We start from the raw sequence: 21,926 nt of genomic DNA, 5'->3' as shown, positions 1-21,926 counted from the left end.
GTTTAACTTAAGATATTTCACTTACAAGTAGAGAAAAATATAATTAGAATGTAGAGTTGACCACTTAACATTTGAGTTAAATACTCTAATTTTTACAACAGTGAGTCCTCTCAAAAAGGGATTTACACACTCAATTTAATTCAGCCATTAAACATATAAGAATGGAAGCAAACCACTAAAAAATCTTGATGTGACATAGAGAAAGAAGGGTGGGGAGTTGGGGAGAGTTGCCAGCAATGTCTTTTAGACGTCCATATTCTAATATTCCTATACACTATTCTTCTTCTCTTCTTCTCTCAAAACACATTAGCTAGAGATCTAAAGTAATTAGCTCGCTGTGTACATGAAAACACTATAAATACACCATACAAGGATTCCACTTCCAAGCAATATTAGAAGTACTACTCTCTTCTCTTAAAATGGCAAGAGTCCCGGAGCCTCTAGTTGTTGGGAGAGTGATAGGAGATGTTCTTGATTCCTTCACTCCAACAACACACATGTCTGTCACTTACAACACCAAGCTAGTCTGCAATGGACTTGAGCTCTTTCCTTCTGTTGTCACAGCCAAACCTAGAGTTGAGATTCAAGGAGGGGAGTTGAGATCTTTCTTTACTTTGGTATATATTATTCTGTTATTAATGAATTGATTAGTTCTTGTTTATGTTTTACCATCGTTGTATTACTCCCTAACCCTAAGTCTCACCTAATGGCATATAATTTGATGATGTTATTGTTTTGAAGTCCTGTGAAAGTTTTCTTAATCTTGCAGGTGATGACGGACCCAGATTGTCCTGGCCCTAGTGACCCTTATCTAAGGGAGCACCTGCACTGGTATATACGCTGAACCTAGTGATCCTTATCTAAACGGAGCACCTGCACTGTGAATTTATTTTCTCTTTATTTATTTATTTTGGGTTACACACTGTGAAATTACTTAACCTAGCTTTAAAGTGGAAGGTTAACCTAGATTCTCATGAAGTACCACCATTTCCAAAAGCCCTAGAAACATGTAGGCATTTTCTTAAAAAAGATGATGAAAAAACCTGTCGGCAATATTAGAGACTCCTTCTGTACTTGTTTAGCATCAATCAAAGCTTCATGCTGTAAAGAGCTATGAAGAAGGGAAAATTGTTAAGTACAAAACAAACAAAATTACAGTGTTCTCATGAAGTACCATCATTTCCAAAAGCCCTAAAAACATGTAGGCATTTTCATCAAAAAGATGATGAAAAAACCTGTCGGCAATATTACAGAGTCCTTATGTACTTGTTAAGCATCAACCGAAACTTCAAACTGTAAAGAGCTATAAAGAAGGAAAAATTGTTAAGTACAAAACTAACAAAAATTAGAGTGCGCGATCTGTACTTGTTATACCACCTATGCACCGTATTTTTGTCCTTGTTTATTTATTTATTTTTTCATATGAGAAAATGAAACAAAAAGAGCTATAAAAAGAGGGAAAGTTGTCAAGTACAAAACTAACACAAATTTCTCTAATCTGAACTAAACAGGATTGTGACAGACATTCCAGGCACTACAGATGCCGCATTTGGTAAGTCCTACATAAGAGCATTCATAGTGTTTTTTTTTTTTAAACAATATTATTTATACTAAGGGGTAAGTGGTGTGGACTTAGCTTCATAATAAGCTAGTAATAATATGATTCAAATTCGTCTTTGGCGAGAATTGAACCTAAGACATCTCACTTACAAGTGAAAAAAAACACTACTTGACCGTAGTACTAAGTGACTAGTGTTTCCTTTTCTTTCAATTGACTAATACATGTCCAAAATAATCTACGTACAAAATATAGCTAAATTATTTACACACATATCTAAACTACTTATTAACAAAATTCTTTTTGTTAATAAAAAAAAAGTGAAAAGACAATTTCTCTCTATTTTTCATATATATATATATATATATATTTTTTTTTTTAATTATTTTATATTTACACATACACAGTGTTTGGCTTCATCTAGCATATATATTAACAATAATATTGTCTAGTATATGTGTAATAATATATGCAAAATAATTTATCTAAAAAATAAAAGAATATTAATTGATTCTTGGATATAAATATAGGTAAATTAGGTTAAAATAATAATAATAATAATAATAATAATAATAAAACAATACATGCAAAATGATTTACCTATAAAATATATGAATGTTATTTGATTGACATGATTGGTACTGTTGTGGCATAAATTACAAATATTTTTGTGATAAAAGGTCACTTATCTACCACTTAGTATTATGATTTAGTATCATTCATCTTCATTTGTAAGTGAGAGATCTTAACGATTCTCGCCAAAGACTAGTTTGAATCACATCATTGTTAACTTATTATGAGGGCTTAGCCCACCTCGTTCTCCTTAATATGAATAATATCGTTTGCTATAAAATAAAATAAAAAAATAAAAAATAAAAAGTAGGTCACCTATCTATCTACATGGTAGTATATATTTTACATTTGTGTTTTATTTGGATGTTGATAATATTAGATGAGTTTTTGTTTAAGAAACAGGAATTGCATAGGTCTTATGTGTAAAGAACCCTTTAATTAATTGTATTAACAGGAAGAGAGGCGCTGAGCTACGAGATGCCAAGGCCCAACATTGGCATCCACAGGTTTGTGTTTGTTCTCTTCAAGCAGAAACGAAGACAATCAATCAACCCACCTTCCTCAAGGGATTGCTTCAGCACTCGAAGCTTTGCGGCTGAAAATGACCTGGGTCTTCCTGTCGCTGCCGTTTACTTCAATGCGCAGAGAGAAGGTGCAGCTAGAAGACGCTAGCCAGTCGCTACCCAAAACTCCTACATCCATATATATGTTAATCAAATAAATGTGCTTAACTAATATTCTCCCTATTAGGCCACTATTACGTACTTTCATGATGCTGTAACAAGAATAAACTTCACAAGTTAATTAAGAGAGAGAGAGAGAGAGAGAAGGTACTCCTACTGTGTGTGTTTGACTAAGTAATTTTCTTGCTGTCCAATCAGAATTTATATAGAATTTTCTGAAGGTTTCAAGTTGCATCTGATCAGATTTTATGGGGTTCTTAAATGGCTACTCAAAACGGAGGCACATTGTCTATCCTTTCATTACCATGCTCTTCCCATCCCTTTATATTATGCGATCATAGTTAAGTTACGTCAATATTTTATATTGATTTTTTTTATAGAGATAATAAGATAAAAAACAGTATGAATATAAAATATTGACGTGCCTTAATTGTAACCGCACAAATAGAAGAGGATGAGAATGACATGGTAAAAGGAGGACAGACAATCTACCTCCACCCAAAACTCCTCCATCCATAAGTATGTTGATTGAATAAAGGAACAATTAGTATCTAATTCCTAATTACTAATGTTCATTGACTGAAATCTTACTAGTTTTCAGATTTTGATCAAACTCCTTAGCATTAATACAATAATGAATTTACATAATTTTTAAAATAAAAATTAATAATTGATGGGTTGTTTTATTAACAACCCACATATTGTTGAATACACTCCTCATAGTAAATACACCCCACATCTACTTTTTCAATCAAAATTTATCTTAGTACATCCCCACATACTTTCTTATACTACCCTCACACCCAAACTTTCTACATACACCGCACATTTTTCACATACATTCAACATTCTCTCATTGTTCATTCTCACCACACCTCCAAATTTCAAGACTCTCACTAAACATGTAAATGCTAATTATGAGGTCAACTACATGACATTCGATTGTTGGTTTATTTTACTGGTAGAGGACAAATCCAAAATTTGTATCCCTCTCTGTTACTCTTCTAAAGTCACTCTCACAAAATTTTGACCCAAAAAAGAATGATAGGATATGTGTGGATTTTTTTTTCCCAAAATCATAATGGGAAGATTATAATGGGTTCAATTCTTTTTCCTGTACAAAACTTAAAAGAAAGTAGTGTCGACTGCCAAGCTTATCACTTAGAGAAAATTTTTTTTATATTATAATGGATTTATTCTTTTTTTTTTTTTTTTTTTTTGAGAAATCAAATTTTTTTTTTTTTTTGGAGTAGTTATAGATTTTGATAACAAAAAAATGTTGTAGTTCTTACAAAATCTATAATGAAGTATGTCTAGTTATGAATTCGTAACTTTTTTTTATTTTTGGGGTTTAGGTTTCTATCAGTTTGGGGGTTTTTGTCAATTAGGGGTTTTAAGATTTTAGGGTTTGGGTTTAGACAACAAATTTAGAGTTAGGGTTCATATTAGTAAATAATTTTTGTATTAAATTTCTTTTAAATTTTTTGGGGCTAAATAGTCATTTCATGTTAATATACATGAGTGATTTAATAATACATATTTATGTGGGGTGTATTCAACAATATGTGGGGTGTTGATAAAAAAAACCCTAATTGATTTAGGATTTTAATCTCACACATTTATTGAACTCTTAACCAATTTTCAATTAAAGACATTTCCAAAATAAAAAAAAAATATTAGAATAAGTTTGTATCCCTTATTTTTTATAAAAAGGTTTCTAATTTTTTAATCTTATATGTGACATCCCACATCGCTCAGGGGAGTGATCCTTAAATGTATATTCTCATCCATACCTAGCACGAGGCCTTTTGGGAGCTCACTGGCTTCGAGTTCCATCGGAACTCCGAAGTTAAGCGAGTAGCGCGTGAGAGCACTCCCAAGATGGGTGACCCATTGGAAAGTTCTCGTATGAGTTCCCAGAAATAAAACCGTGAGGGCGTGGTCGGGGCCCAAAGTGGACAATATCGTGCTACGGTGGTGGAGCGGGCCCGGGAAGTGATCCGCCCTGGTCCGGGATGTGACAAATTGGTATCAGAGCCTAACCCTGGCCGCGTGTGTGTCGATGAGGACGTCGGGCCCCTAAGGGGGGTGGATTGTGACAGCCCACATCGCCCAGGGGAGTGATCCTTAAATGTATATTCCAATCCCTACCTTGCACAATGCCTTTTGGGAGCTCACTGGCTTCGGGTTCTGTAGGAACTCCGAAGTTAAGTGAGAATGGGGCTAGAGCAATCCCATGATGGGTGACCCACTGAAAAGTTGCTCGTGAGTTCCCAAAAACAAAACCGTGAGGGCATAGTCGGGGCCCAAAGCGGACAATATCGTGCTACGGTGGTGGAGCAGGCCCAGGAAGTGATCCGCCCCGAGCCGGGATGTGACATTATATGTACCCATTCATGTAATTTTTTAATTTTTTTAATATTAAAATGTACCAGTTCTTAAATATACCAATTCATTGTATGTAAAATGTACCTTTATATATATATATATATATATATATATATATTTATATATATATATATATATATATTTATATATATATATAAACTCTATTCAATTCTTTTTTCTAATCCATTTTTAAACTTATATGGGTACATTCTTTTTCTTGATTGGAGAATGTATCCATGTCAAGTTTAATCAAAGAAATTTACTACTGTTATTAAGCCTAATATCTTTTTTTTTTTTTTTTTGTGATTCTGAAGAATGTACCATATTTTGGTGCAATAATTTTTTTGTTAATTTTCATGAATGTACCCATGTTTATATGCATACATACATACATATATATATATACATACATACACACAACATATTGGAGAGTATAATTTATATTTTAATAAATTTAATCCATAAATTATGGGTTTTTTATTTCTCATTAATACAAACAACTATAAATTTTAATTTTTAATTAAAAAAATATAGTAACCTACATAGAAATACATTATCACATTAATTTCAAGGATTTCGATCAAAAATTAAAAACCAACAAAGTTTTAATCAAATAATATTAATAGTTAGGGATCACATTTAAAATGTCCCTTGAATAAATTTGTGTTTAATTAATGTCCTCCCCATTAGGCCACAATTGCTTACATGTAACAAGAATAAACTCCACAAGTTAATTAAGAGAGAGAGAGAGAGAGAGAGAGCAGGTACTCCTGCTGTGTGTAATTTCTGGGTCTTCAGTCAGATTTTATGTCATATTTTCTGAATGTTTCAATAAGTTGCATCTGATCATATTTTATAGGGTTCTTAATTATCTTTTTTAACTGCAAAGACAATTAAGAACCCTCTGAGAACTGACTTTTCCTCGTCCACTTGTGGGGTGGAGGAAGAACCAACCAAAGTAATTATCCCATTATCTGTCTTTTTAGGTTTTTGGCTTCCATTTCAACTGGAAAAGTAGAAGGCCCTCTGAGTAATGGCTTTAACTCGTCCAGTTAGGGTTTCATATTTTGCACGTTTATTTTCAAGAACAAATATGTAGGATTTGACACCGTGCAGTCACACCACGTCTAGTCCAGTCCAATCTTGTAAAAGAACAGATAATTAAGTACGTGGTTTTCTATGGGGTATTGGTACATTTATGTAAGGGATAAATTATTGGCTAGAATGTAGTCCACGTGTGTGTGAATAAAAAAATAAAAAAATAAAAAAAATAAAGAGGAAGTGAAAGGTTATGTTTTGATGGTTAAGAATAAAAAAAAAACAACAAATTTGGTTTGTGGTAAATTATATTAGTGTCTATGATTTTATTTCGTGATAAAATACCAAATTGGCTTTTCAGTCTGTTTTTATTGATGAAGCAAATTTTGTTAATAGGTACATGAGGATGCGAGTAATCTTCTCAAATCTTCTTGTTTTACTTTTTCAACTTTTACCCAAAATAAACAGTTTTGATCATTATACAACATCGTAAAATAAAAGAGAAAATAAAAAATTGAATGAGAATGACCAAATGAAAAGGTTCGGAACATATATATATATATATATGTATGTATATGTATGTATGTATGAATCTGTTTAGAAATACTTGAAGTAAGAACTCAATTGATATGGAGAAAAGTTGCCACCCTAATGATACAACATCGTACAAGCCTTTAGCTACAGTGTAAGAGGAAAAGTAAAGAGAGCGTGGAAAAGTAGAAAGGTTAGGATGAGAAACTAGAGCTACATTCTAGACCGCCATAATAATTTTTTTTTTAAAAATTAATAAAAAAATATTTAAAAATTTTAAATTTTAACAATAAGGACAAAATAAATGATAAAGTAAATAATGCCAGAATTAATTTTTTATGTAAAAATATGATTTTTCATTAAAATAAATAGTACCGAGAATTTTTCATTAAAATTTCTAATTTTTTCCCCTTCTGTTTTAAGATCAATTCAAATAGAAGGTTCCTGTACAACTTAATAAATGGAAGGATCAATTCAAATGAGTTATAAGATATACTTTACTCTGCATGGAAAATATCTTGTGAAAGCTCAACAATCGAATTTTACCAAAATGAAAAACTTTTATTTACAGCTTTTGATTTGTGATGCGAATTTCGCTATGTAAAAAATCATCCTATGTATATAAACAATTATCACGAAACTGTCGCAGCATTTTAAGGGTCTACTTGGTATCGTATAAAAAAAATGTCAGAATTTCTTAAAACATTTCTTAAAAACATATTTTAAGAATAATTTTTTTTTAAGATCCAAAAACTTGTTCGTTATGAGATTCAAAATTGTTTTCATATTTTAATAATTAGAAAGAAAAGAAAAACTATCCTACAACAATTTCCCATCGATTCAAAAGTTATTATACAATTCAATTTGACAGACAAAGTGGGAGGAGGGGAGGAGAGAAAGAAATGAGGAAGATTCGGGATGAGAGAGATTCGAGGGAGGAGGGAGGAAAGAGAAAAAGAGAGGAGAGAGACATTTGGAGGATTAGATAGTACAACAGGATAAAGAGAGAAAAAAAATTGGGGATGAGAAGAGAGGAGAGATCATAGTGGATTTAGAGTTTAAAAACTCTAAAACCTTATCTTTTTTGTTTTTGTAGAAGTTTGTTAATTTTCACGTTAATTTTGATATTAGTTTTTTAAAACAGTTCTATCAAACAAGTATTTAAGATGTAAAATTTAATAAGTGTTTTTCGAATCTAAAAAGTTAGATTCAATTAAAGTACTAAACATACCTTAAATTTCCCAAAATTCATGCAAGACATTTTGGAGATGTTCTGATTGCTAGAACTCCGTGTGAAGAGGCCTTAAAAGATCGCGCCTCAATCGGCTATATAAATAGCATGATTTTATAGGACATGTTTTTTATGAAGAGGCCTTTGTTCAAGGTGAAGTCCAATGAACGAGCTTGGCTCGCCTTATAATTTTCAATTTGTCATCGCATTTAAATTCTTTGGATAATTGTTATTTCTAAATTTTCACGAGAGTAGGAGTTTGAAAAACAACAACAAAAAACCTGACATTGTTCGTGCTACCACCGCCCCTACTGCCACCATAATGTTTAAGTAGAGAATTTGTAGGAAATCTTTGAATGAAATAAGTGTGGATGTGTTTGTAGAAATATGTGGTACTAGTCTGTGTGGTACACATAGATGAACGAGAATCCTTTTTATGAGAATTCAACGATTTTTTTAATCGTATTCATTCATCGTAAATCGTATTCGAAGATAATCCTCATTTCATATAGACATTATTTTTTAGGTTTTAGGTTTTTTAATTTTTGACTTTTTCTTAAAAAACAAATTAAAAAAAAATCCTTTTATTCGGTTTTCTGACAAAAAAAGGTATGATGCCAGCGCGCCTTGCTTTTCGTTACGTACGTGGTCCGGAGCAAGCAGGCTGGGCCCCACAGAAAAAGTAGCCGTAGGCTCCCTGGATTGAATTGTGTGGCCCAAAGCAGGTGAATCTTTTTAGCCGGATCATGGCTGGAGATTTTTTTTGTCCATTTCATGCTAAATCTAGTTACGAGCCAAGAAAACAAATTCCCATCATTTCAAATTTGGAATTTGTTAGACTAGATTTAAATTATTTAGTAACTTATTTTTAAGGAAAAATTATTTAGTAAAATTTTAAATTCCCTCCATCTTTGATTTATTCTAACCAGTGTTTAAAATATCAGTGTCGGTGAAAATATCGATTGCCTTCGCTGAAAATTATGAAAATTTGCTCAAAAACATGAATTTAAAATAAAACTTTAGGAAATGTTAACCAATATCCTAATAATATCGATGAAATCTATTGATTTTAGTCGAAGTTTAAGAGTTGCTTCGATATAAGTTGAAGTTCTCGTTTCCATCTTTCTCTGATTTTTATGAAATTTTCACAAAAAAATCGATCGTATCAAAACCTTACAAATATCGGAAATACCTTTGACCAAATGGACTCATTGAGAGAAAGTGAATTACAATTGGTACAACATCATCTTGTTGTAGCAATTAATCAATGAGGGGAATTAAATTGGTCGTATTAATTTATAGGCTTAATTGTAGTAATAGTCTTGAAATTTTACTTAGTTTAATTTTAGGTTCTGGACTCAATTTTAGGTTTTGGAATCTTATATTAGTTTTTTATACTAAAAATAAAGTAAAAGTTATAAAATAATAATAAAATAAGAGAAGTGTTATTGGCACTTCAAAAATCTCATTCTATACTCCTCACAACTGTATTTTCTTTCCAAATATAGAAAGTTTGGAGTGTAGAATAAGATTTTTGGAATGCCAATAACAATTCCTTAAAATAAAAGTTTATATATATATATATATCACTATTAATTAATGAAATTCTCTTTGTCAACCAAAAGAGGGTGAAAATACTACTTAGTCTTCTATCACACAAAAAAAATGATGGGCAATAATGTAATTTCACATGTCCAAATTTTACTGTTTTTTATTGAAGTCTCACCTACAAGTGATGTTAAAATACATCCACTATAAAAAATTTAAAAAAAAATAACCTCCCACTCCACCCACGTTCTCGCTCTCTCTCCTTCTCAGTTTCTAAAAATATGTGTTTATACATACAAAGTGTGTAGACAAATGCTAGTATATATAAAGTGAGAGCTCCAATTTGATCAAGCATTCAAAAATGCCAAGAATATCCCTATGTTTATATAATCTCTATTAATTAATGAAACCCTCTTTATCAACCAAAAGAGGATGAAAAGATTACTTAGCATTCTATCACACAAAAAAAAAATGATGGGCAATAATGTAATTTCACAGGTCCAAAATTTATTGTTTTTTATTGAAGCCGCACCTACAAATGATGTTAAAATACCTCCAATATTTAAAAAAAAAACCGAAAACAAAAACCTCCTATTCCCTCCATGTTCTCTCTCTCTCCCTCTCTCTCCTTCTCATTTTCTAAAGCAATGTGTCCATACATACAAAGTGTATAAGCAAATGCTAGTATATATAAGTGAGAGCCCCAGTTTGATCAAGCATTCCAAAATGCCAAGAATATCCCTATGTTTCCTTCACAATCCAAATCCAAAAAATGAGGACAAAAATGTAAAAAACAAATTAACTTATCAGAAACTATATTGGAAACAAAACTTGGTAATTAAAATATAAAAAAATCATGATAATTATCCTCTAAAAGTTAGCAATTATGGAGAAGAGAGAGAGAGATAAATGATAAAGGCAATAAAAACAAATTAAAGATAAAACAAGTTAAAAGTTAGTAGTTATGAGCAGTTATCGTTTGGTTTTTTAAATGGATATCGATGGGAAAGTGCCTCAAAAAAATTTGGGTAAAGTACAAAAAACTATCTCAACTATTGGTGTCACGACACTTTCATACCTCATCTTTTAAAATTGACAATGTCATACCTCATCTTACGAATTTGTGTCAATATTATACCTTCCGTTACCTTGGCCGTTTATTACTTAGTTAAATGCTGACGTGGCTTGATCTGTGACCCATTTTTTATTAAAAAATTATTAAAAACTAAAAAAAATCATTTAATATTTTTTAAATATTAAAATAATAAAGAAAAGTTATTAAAAAAAAAAAAAAACCCAACATCAGTTCGTCCCTTCCCCCCTCTCTCCCTTTTTCCCATCTTCATCTTCTTCCCTTTTCTGGAACTGCAACCCAGAAAAAAAGAAGAGGAAAAAAAAAAAAAAAACCAATTTGTTTTCCCTGCTCCCCGCACCCACGCACCTAACCTCCCCACCTTCGCACCCCACCCTTTGCACCCAACCTCGCACCCACTACCTACAACCCAAAAAAAAAAAAAAAAAAAACCCAGATCCCGTTGAGGTGGAATCAGGAAACCTTCGCCAAACCTATTCTCCTAGGCAAGGAGAAAATGGGGGGAGGGGGGGGACAGACGAACTAGGTATTTTTTTTTTTTTCCTTCTCTGTTCTTCTTCTTCCCTCTTCTTCTTCTTCTTCTGCAGGTTGGGTGGGCGGGTGGGGGGGGGGACGGGTTTCCCGTTGTTTTTTTTTTTTTTTTTTCTTTTCTTCTCTCTTCTTTTGCTTCCCTCTTCTTCTTCTTCTTCTTCTTCTTCTGCAGGTTGGGTGGGTGGGGGGGACAGGTTTAGGGTTTAGGGTTTAGGGTGGGTGGGGGGGACAGGTTTCCCGTTGTTGTTTTCTTTTTTTTTTCTTCTGCAGGTTGGGGGGGGTTTCCCTTCTTCTTCTTCCTCTTCTTCTTTCTTCTTCTTCTTCTTCTTCTTCCCTCTTCTTCTTCCTCCTTCGGGTTAGGTTGGGGTTTTTTTTTTTTTTCCTTCTTTTTCCTCCTCCTTTCTTGTGACATCCCGTCCCGAAATTATCGAAAACGTACGTGTGAAAAGACTGTTTTGCCCCTAGTTCGATTTTGTTACGTATTTTGGTTGTTTTTGTGTTGTGTTGGCATGTCTTTGGGCCACACACACACCCCCACACCTGCACCTGTCCCTGTCCCTTTCCTTGTCTATCTCTCCCGAGTCCTCTTTCCTTCCTCTTCCTTCTGAAAACGTACGGACACATGACCACCTTCGAGCTCGTGAGGCTGGGAGGAGTCCAGTCGTGCCATTTTCAGGTAAGAAAACCACTGTTTTCACGTCGTTTTCACGAAACCAGTTTGGGGTACTATTCATGCAAAAGTAATCTAGCACGTTTTTGGGATTTTGAAGCTCATAGGTGACTTGTTGAGGTCCCAAGGAGCCTCGGAGTGCTTCGTTCGAAGAGTTTTGACGTCGGAATCGCCTGGTTCGAAGTTGGCCGGTTTTGGATTGTGTGGACAGGTAAGATCTCGTGATTTTTAGGCCTTAAAAGTGTTATATCGTTGTTCTACTAGTTCTAGGCTTCAATTTGATGCAAGAATCGTGGAAAATGGTTGAGAAACGAGAGAGAAAACGAAGTTAGAAGATTTTCCAGTTTCCGGCGCCGGCGACGTCACCGGAGGTTCGCCGGGGAAGGAGACGGAATATTCCGTCAAATCTGACGGAATATTCCTGACGCCGTTGACGGAATCCGTTAGAACTAACGGAATATTCCTCACGGCGTTAGTTGACGCCGTCAGCATGCCAGGCACGTGCCTGAGCGTGGCCGGCGCGTGGGGGCGCGTGCGGCGGTGGAAAATTTTTCTAAAAATATGGGTGTGATCCTGAGGTTGTGTAGAGCACGTTGTTATATTCAATTGTCCATTTTGAGCAATGTATGAGAAGTTATTACGAAAGGAAGGTTATGTGCTTTAAAATTAACGTTTTTATAGTATTTTCGCATATAGGTGAGACGTATCCCGAGGACGAGCGTGGTCACTCGAGGCAGGGGGGTTACGACCCTTCCACATACCAGTGAGTGGGCTTTTGATTTTCCGTATATACCTATATACTTATATTTTCCCAGAAATTGTTAAAAAGGGTTAATTGTTTTATGCCATGCACCATATTATTATTGTTTATGCATCATTACGTGCATTATTAGTTGCATACATGTACATATGCATATTCGGGTGCTGTGGATGCACAGGTAAGTGCCAGGTAAGCATTATTTCATATTTGCATTCAGTAGTGGTTTGAGATGCTTAGAGAGCTCATAACCTGCACCCCCGGTGTTAGTGCTCCCGCCCAGAGTAGGACACAGTCCTTCACGTGATGTTCACCTCCCGCACCACACGCTCGGCTTGGATCCAAGTTAGGTGCACAGTCCTGTCGTACAGACCACATTAGGTGGTTCCGACTCGTAGGTGACTCGCGATTATTCGCACAGCCTTCATGTGATCGTAGCACTAGAGCGTATATATATGTTACACCCAGGCCTGTCGTATAGACCACTTTAGGTGGTTCCGACTCGTGGGCAGGTTCAGTTATTGAGTTTGAGATTTGAGCTCTATGTTTATATATGCAGCCGTATAGGTCACGTTAGGTGACTCCGGCCGCCAGATTATATGTTGTCAATATGATTTTTTTTCACCTGAGCACTTGCATTTCATTGTGAGATTTGGCATGGCATATCTTGAGGCATGATTGGTATATATATTTATATGTACGTATGTTTATTTTCTGGGAAGTATACAGGTTTTACGGCGAGGGGTTAGAATGTATTTTACTAAATGGTTTTCAAAGAGCTTTGTTTTTGCCCACTCACGCTTTTGTTTTGCGCCCCTCCAGGTTCTAATTGCTTAGCAGGTTTGGTGGTTTCCCAGAGGGCTTCCCGGCGCTTCTGACAGACACTCACCAATGTAGGGTCACCTTCGGGTGCACTGTTGTCGCATCATTTTAATTTGGACTGCTGTAGACTTATTGCTCTGAACTTAGCGTCTCACTTACGCTAGCACTCTTTATTTTTAACTGTTGTATGCTAGTTTTTAATTATTCGTACTTTTATATTACTATTCTATTAGCTTCCGCACTGAGCACATGGCTACGTCGCCTTCGCGTGACGGCCAGCACGCCCTGATCTCGGTCGGGGTGTGTCATTTCTAGGTTGCAGGGGGTTGGGTTTGTGGTGGAGGGAGGGGGGATGAACTGGGTTTGGTTTGGTTTGGGTTTTTTTTTTTTTTTTTCCTCTTCTTCTTCTTCTTTCTCCTTCTTCTTTTCTGGGTTGCCAAAAGATGATAGGGAAGAGAGAGAGGGGAGATGCACGAAATGAGAGGTTTTTTTTTTTGTTTTTTTATGTACTTTATTATTATTATTTTAATATTTTAATAATATTAAATGATTTTTTTTGTTTTTAATAAAAATGGGTCACAGATCAAGCCACGTCAGAATTTAACTGAGAAATAAACGGCCAAGCTAACGGAAGGTATAACATTGACACAAATTCGTAAGATGAGGTATGACATTGTCAATTTTAAAAGATGAGGTATGAAAGTGTCGTGACACCAATAATTGAGGTAATTTTTTGTACTTTACCCAAAAAATTTAGACTACCGGGTTTCTTTTTTAGTTATTTTTCTCTTTTATTCACCTTAATTTATTGATGCATGAATTTTAACAAATATTACATAGAATATTTATGCTTCCATTTTGATTAGTACGGTTATTGCTATATTTTAGATCTGTTTTCAAGTTTTAATATTTATGTTTTCATGTTTCCTTCACAACCAAATTAGAAAGAAAAAAACAGAAAACGAGAATAAACTCATAAAAAACCATGCTGAACAGAAAAATATATTTGAAAAAATAAAAAAAATGTAAAGGGACGTGGTGGATAACTCCTCCATTTTAGGATGAGATATTAATATCTCACAAAATTATATTAAACAAAAAGAAGCAAATAAAAGTAAAGGGACGTCATGAAATAACTCCTCCATTTTAGGATGAAATATTAAAATCAGAGATAACTGTATTGAACATCATTTTAGGAGAAAAATACTAAAAAATAAAGTAAAAAAAGGCAACAAGGTGAATAACTGCTCTCCATTTTAGGAGAGAGAGATATTAAACAGAAAAATTAAAATTTGTGGAAAAAAAGAAACAGATAAAACAACAGGAACAAAATAACTTCTCCTCCATTCTAAGAGAAAATATTAATATCTAACAAAATTATATTAAAAAAAAATCTAAGAAATTTATATTAAACAAAAACAACGTAATTGCTCTCCATTTTAGGAGAGATATATTAAACAGAAAATTAAAATTTGTTTTATTGAAAAAAAGGAAAAAAAAGAAAAGAACATGAACGTATCTCCTCCATTTTAGGAGAAGATATTAATATCTAACAAAATTATATTAAAAATAATAATAATAAGAAAACAAAGTGGGAGAAAAAGGGTAGAGGTTGAGGTCAGTTTAAAAAAAAACGATGAAGTTGTCCCACCACCAAGCAGTAACTTCCCAATTCCCACATACATTCCCATTTTTTCCATTTTAGCTACATTATTATTATATGTACTCCCCATCTCCTCCGATTATGTGGCCAAAGCTTCTTCACTTCTCTAAGTTGTTCTATTTCTTCGATCTCTTTTATTTTGTGTTTGTGAATGATATGATCTCAATCCCCATCTCCTTCAATTTTTAGCATGCACGCTGTCATTAATTGGATACTAGAAGCATGGTGATGGAAGCACAGTCGTATGAGATCGGTGGGGTTTCACTTCTTTTTCCTGCATGGTTGTACTCATTTTACTCATTTCCATGTAAGCATAATATGTAATTGTATGAATTCCCAGGTTTAGTTTCATTTGGGTTTTTTAACTTCTTCCTTTGAAATCTTCATTGTGCATTTTTTAAATTTTGGTCAGATTATGAGTTTCAATTTTGATTATATTAATGTGATATACGTGTGCTATGGTAATTTTAAAAATTATTTATTTTCATTCTCAGGTTATTTACAAAAATACCCATAAAAAATGAAGAAGGAACTACCTATTGATAAGATCCCAAACAAATGTGTCTCTATTTTACTCCTGGTTGGGAGATATTTGTCGAAGTAAAAACTACTGATCTAAGCCAACTGATTCTCAAAGAGTGGAAAAAGAAGAAGCATGAGCAGTATGTATTCTAACTTAGTCTTTTTGCACTCATAGAAAAAATGAAATTTATGAATTGCACACTAACCATTCCACATTTTTTTTGTTTGCTGATTATTATGGTGTCATTTTTTTTGTTTGGCTGATAGAATTTGGTTTCATGAACTATGCTTATTATCACTTTGGTAATTACTAATTAACAAAAAAAATTAAGTTAATTAGTGTAGTTAGAATTCTCTTATATCCATTAGTATGGTTTTACCCCTATATATTGTACAAGAAGAAAATCAAGAGCTGGGTTCCTTAGTCAATAAGGGATTAAAAATGGTGGATTTCATTTTCGTTTACTATGATAATGGTGTTATCGTTATGCATGCCATATTGTCATATTGCCATGTTCGTTGAAGAATTTAGCAGCATATATTTCATCCAATTTGCACATATGTGAGTAATCTCTCATACAATTTTACTATTTTTCCTTTAAAACAACAATGAAGATAAAATGGGAAAACATAAACTATTAAAAAAATATGAAAATACGACATGTAATTTCATTCCTAAATACATGTTGATAACATTTAATGCCCTTAAATCAAAATTTTCAGATTCATAAGTTTTCAGTCAAAGTTTTAGGCTAGTAGGGATGAACTCCTAATATATGAAGCAAATCAAAATATGGACAACATGTACATATGTAAACATAGCGTTTACGTGTGAAATCAAAGCCATGCTTGCCACCCATTTGCTTGCACTTGATGCTTTAGATTTTCATGGTTAATCTGCAAGCAATGATGATAACATAAGAAGTCTAACTATAATGCACAATCCCAAATATAAAAGGTTGTAAGCAATTTAACCTAAATACCTTTAACTTTGACAATTTTCTCATGGCAATACTTTTACTCCAGTTACTTTTAGAATACTGAAAAATAAATAATTTGTCAAGATTGAGGTAACAAATTGCAATCATGTTTACAAAATTAAAGGGAATTTTAATTGGCATTCCAAAAATCTCATTCTACACTCCTCACAAGTGTATTTTTCTTTCCAAATATAGAAAGTTTGGAGTATAGAATGAGATTTTTGGAGTGCCAGTAACAATTCTCAAATTAAATAGTAACAAATGTCACCTTAATCTTGTACTTCAACCTTTGTACTTTGAGACCGGTGTGATGCTTGTAAAATTGACAAAAATTGCAATTTTATTCTATTTGAAAATTAAATGCAATTTGAATTTATAGTATACTTCCGTATAAAAATAAGAGAAGACTTACCGTATTTAGAAAAGTTGTTTGGTCACTATTAATCTTTTTCCTGCACCCATAAATTGTCTTTTTTATAATTTGAGATAATTAATTTGTAGAATGATATAGAGAATGCCATTAAAAATAAATAGGTAAGAAATGGTGTTGTACCTAATTTGTTGGACTTTATTCCAAATACGTATGATGTGAGGAGTTGTTGAAGGTTTTAATTTTTCTGTAGCCTTTTTCATGCGCCACCTATATATTGAAGGTATATATAATGTTAGAATTTCTTGTAACAAATTTAATAAAGAATTTAGAATACATACTGCTCATGCTTCTTCTTTTTCTACTCTTTAAGAATCAGTTGGCTTAGATCAGTAATTTTTACTCCGACAGATATCTCCCAACTATGAGGAAAAATAGAGACACGTCTATTTGGAATTTTATCAATAGGTAACGATAACACCATTATCATAGTAAACAAAAATGAAATCCACCATTTTTAATCCCTTATTGACTAAGGAACCCAACTCTTGATTTTAAGGAACCTAACTCTTGGTTTCCTTCTTGTACAATATATTGGGGTAAAACGATACTGATGGATATATGAGAATTCCAACTACTCTGATTAACTTAATTTTTTTTGTTAATCAGTAATTACCAAAGTGATAATAATGACCAGGCATAGTTCAGTTCGTGAAACGAAATTCTATCAGCCAAACAAAAAAAATGACACCATAATAATCAGCAAGCAAAAAAAATGTGGAATGGTTAGTGTGCAATTCATAAATTTCATTTTTTTCTGTACAATGGGCAGGTGCAAAAAGACTAAATTAGATGATTGAAAATAATAAGAAATTGTTGTGATGGACACACACCCACAATTTATAAAATAATCACTTAAGAAATATAAGAATATCTAAAACAACACATATTTGGGGCGCGTAGCGCCCGTGATGCAAAAATGCCTCTCGCATGCATGTGTGCATGTGCAGAAAGCCTAGTAAAACCTTAAATCTAGGGGTATATTCAATTTTCTCACCAACATAAAAACTGATTTTTTTTTTTTTATAGTTTTTCTTTTCTTTCTTATAATTCATTTTTAAAATTTATTTTTGGTGATTTGGGATGAAGCTCCTTATATACCCCTAGATTTAACAAAAAAATAAACAGCGCTAGTGAAAAAGAACAATGAGACAATTTTGAGAACTAAAGAAACTAATATGAGAGTTCAGACACTAAAATTAAATAAGGGATAAAATTCAAGGACGATTGCTATAGTTAACCCGATTTCTAGATCATTTTTTTGTAGCATAAGTATTCAACAAATTAGTTTACCAAAAAAAAAAAAAAAAGTATTCAACGAATTAAAGAAACTAAAAAGTTAGCAACAAATTAAAGAAATTAAAAAAGTAATTATAAGTGAACATTTTGGGAGACAAACACTTATCCCCGATGTTAACCAAAAAAAAGAAAAAAAAGAAAAAAAGACACTTATCCCCGATAAACAATATGATAACTTCCTTATAATGGTTCAGACCCAACGTCCAAATGATGGAACATTTTTCCTAATCGGATTGCACATTTGTTTCACTTCCTTTAGGTGAAGCCCAAATGCCTCCTGGAATGGCAACCCTAGAAGCTGCCCCAAGGGCACAGCTTGCGGGACAATAACAACATTACCAGTCTGCTCCGACGACGACAGTGCCTTCGAAACCACGGGGATGGCACGGGAGATGTCGGTGGCCGGCAGTAGGCAATTGGCAAGCAGTGCATTTCGGGTCGCAGTGAAATACCTGTTCCAGTAGTACTGTGTTTGAGGAACGCTGTCAATCAAATCGAGATCGATCTCAAAGAGATCATCTTCGTCTTCGATGTCTGCTAGGCCTTTACACAGTCCAGCACATTGTGTGGAAGGGGGGCCTTCGACGAGAGAAGCCATGGTTGTGGTGGTTTAAGTTTCGAGATATGCTCTTGTACTTATATATGTGCACATATTTGGTGTTTGGTGGTGAGGTTGGAGTTCGGGTGGGAATTAGAACGCCCTACAACAAATTTACAACGACACTAAAAGAATGTGGAGATTTGTCTTTGAAAGCCACGTCTTCCAAAGTCAAATCCCACGTATGCCTGACATATACTCTCAAATACTTGTACATGATTTTTCTTTTTCTTATTTTGGTAAAGAGGTAAACGCCCTGAAACTAGTTCAAAGAGTTAATACAAACAAGGCTAGTCCTAGTTCAAGTGGATTCTCAAAATACTAGTACCGGAGATTCATATTATAGCTCCAATTAGTATCACCCTAAAACATTCCTCCCAAAATCAAAACAAATAGAAAAGGACGCTCACTACCACATCAAATACAAATGATTTTCAAAATTCTAACGCACGACAAACATGTACACATCACCTGCAACATCATGTGATTAGAAAATGTTCGATTTCATCACGGGCAATATGGTATTACAAGTCAAGAAAGACGGAATCTGATTTGCATCAAGAAAAGCTAAAAATCCAGTGTCAATAAGGAACTGTTGATTCAATATCTACCAAAACCACTAAAGTTTGAGCAGTAGACCTAACTACCTCAACAGAACACAAGATATTCCGCACCTAGGACACTGCTTTTAATCCTTTTAAGTTTAGTTAACAACCAAAAGCAATAGCTCTCAAGAGTCTAACAATGTGACAAGACCATTCCATGGAGTTTGGATACCAATCACCTAATAAGTATAATAACTTCTATAGTTATCTAAAGCATTAGCCTGAACTCTACAGGCTCGTTTGGTGGCTACGATTGGAATGGATTGGATAATTCAGAAACAATTCAAGTTATATTGAAGGTAGAGGGAAATGATCAACATACCTTCACTATAGTGGGTTGTCCATTCCAATCCAGTCCAAACCTAGACACCAAACCAGGCCTAAACATTTGAGTAAATAAAACCAAGGCCACATTTTCCATCACTACGTATACAATTCATTACGTTCATATCTTAAGCTAAAACTATAGAAGGGATTCAAATAGGATAAGCAGTGCCCTATTTCCTTCTAAAAGTATGGTCACTATATTAACTATTTTTTTCTCTTTTCTCATCTTGCAAATTCATCGAAAGTTTCAATTTTCTTACGTTTCAGCTATAAAGTTTTGTACATGCAAGAACCCAGAACATACGGGCTACAACTTTGTTAGCCTAAATCAGAAAAACTTAAAATCATTTGGAGCTTTGGCTTTTGTACTTCACCAGTTAAAATGAGCCTTAGATGACTGTTTCCAAGCACCAAGAACACAGCGCTTTCTTTTACCATTTGATGCAGAAGGCCTTGTGCGTCCAGTTTGCAAATAGCCAACCATCACATTGTTGAGTTGACTACATCTCAAACTCACGTCACGCTTCAGATGGTACACAACCACAAACCTTTTAGATCCCTAGTTTGTTTCGACATATAGTCAAGCACATCCTATGCTGCAAAGAGGCTAGATGACAGAGCAACCGATACATCTTAGCTTAACTAATCAGGGAGTGCATAAGCAAAAGGAATCACTTAATTCATGAACTTATAGCAGAATAAAATCAAAACAACAATAGCAACAATGCAACATAATTGAGACAATACAGGACGAAAAATCCATTTATAACAAGTGATAATCATGAGGTAAAACATTTTTCCAAGTAATCCTGACTAAAAACGATAATTCCTTTCGTTGTGATATCTCCGTTTTCTACATATTCCAACATACATTCATAAGATTTCGAATTCACAACATCACATTCACCTAAATCCACAGCTACAAAGATGTTTTAACCCATGCACTATCAACCAACCACCAAAAATTTGCAATACCCAAATTGTTTCACAGCCAATTCCACTAAAATATCACAAGAAGCGAAAACAGAGTGTAAATCAAGAAACAAGCATACGCTATCAAGCCGCGATGCTCGTCGCCGCCATCAGCAAGGGCAACCATGAGCCCTGTGCAAACCCTAGTAGCCCACAAGACGAAGACGGCAGCCACGGCGATCCTGAAGGTGCCGCCTTGGGGGACGAAGAGCGAGGCAGCTGATAAGATTACCACGGGCAGCATACAATACCCCACTACGGACGTACATCTGTGCAGGTCGAGATTGCCGTTACGCCCGGCGAGCATGTTAAAGACGATGTAGAGGAAAATTGATGAAACGACGATCCACCCGAGTATGACGCCGAACTGAATTTTTCCGGCGAGGAGTTGGAATAGGCAGAGTAACATGTAGAGGAGGATCGGCCCGGAGAGGTCCGAGTCCTTGTGGACCGCCGGGTTGGACCGGAACGGGTTGAGGATGGACTTGGTTTTACTCCAGATTTGGTCAGGGTGGATGCCGAGCTCGTCAAGGAGGGGCTCCTCGTCCTCGAAGGTGGCGGAGCCGCCGGGGACGGAGGAGGATCCGATCGGGCCGCCGAAGAGGGAGGAGGAGGAGGACGAGGTGGCGGCGGAACCAACGTCGAAGGACATGAAGGGGATGGAAGAGGTCGAGGAGCGCGGGGGCTGAAACGGCGCCGTGGCGACGCGGCGTTGCTGGATGTTGTTGGATCCGACGGCGGTAGGGTTGCCGCCGGAGGGGAATAACACCGGGGGGACGGCGAATTCCTTCTTCATTTCGAGATCGGACAGCTCGGGCGGAAGATTTGGGGAATTTGGGGGCGAGATCGATTAGGGTTTTCAGAATTTGGGGTGGGAAAGGAATGAGTGTGTGTGGGAGCTTTCGAGCGAGGTGGGTAGATCAGTTGAACGCAGCGTGCGGTTGTATTTGGGAGGGGGAGTAAGGGCTTTTTTGACTTTTTATCGGTGAAGTTCGGCTTAATTGGTGTTGAGCTGATGATCTTTGTCGCGCGGTAATCGCTTGAAGTTACACTTTTGCCCCCTACTGTTATTTGTCTGATACTTCCTTGCTCTTTAAGTCTTGAGGT

The 21,926-nt window shown here is 34.8% G+C and overlaps 2 protein-coding genes and 1 long non-coding RNA gene across 3 annotated transcripts; 1 reads left to right on the top strand and 2 right to left on the bottom strand.

The window, feature by feature from the left end:
• The first annotated feature begins 384 nt into the window (after positions 1-384).
• TFL1 (protein TERMINAL FLOWER 1-like) lies at positions 385-2,901 on the top strand. The gene is given in 4 exon segments (NM_001302315.1): positions 385-617; positions 770-831; positions 1,512-1,552; positions 2,586-2,901. Coding segments are annotated over 4 exon segments (519 nt in total). The 5' UTR covers positions 385-419; the 3' UTR covers positions 2,804-2,901.
• Positions 2,902-16,207: 13,306 nt separating this feature from the next.
• On the bottom strand, positions 16,208-18,492 carry LOC125468262. Its single transcript, XR_007255425.1, has 4 exons — positions 17,142-18,492; positions 16,857-17,040; positions 16,592-16,648; positions 16,208-16,505 (listed from the first exon to the last, which is right to left on the bottom strand). It is a non-coding gene; the product is annotated as an uncharacterized LOC125468262 (long non-coding RNA).
• Positions 18,493-20,582: 2,090 nt separating this feature from the next.
• Positions 20,583-21,615, bottom strand: LOC103956404 (protein YIPF5 homolog). The gene has a single exon (XM_009368379.3). It carries the CDS (start codon positions 21,613-21,615, stop codon positions 20,848-20,850), a length of 768 nt encoding a protein of 255 aa, XP_009366654.1. The 3' UTR covers positions 20,583-20,847.
• Between the last annotated feature and the right edge of the window lie 311 nt (positions 21,616-21,926).

Source organism: the organism of the source record quoted next, unplaced genomic scaffold, assembly GCF_019419815.1.
Source record: "Pyrus x bretschneideri cultivar Hongxiangsu unplaced genomic scaffold, Pyrus_bretschneideri_v1 Contig9, whole genome shotgun sequence".
Taxonomy (NCBI): Eukaryota; Viridiplantae; Streptophyta; class Magnoliopsida; order Rosales; family Rosaceae; genus Pyrus; species Pyrus x bretschneideri.
This window is presented reverse-complemented; position numbering and strand designations above follow the sequence as displayed.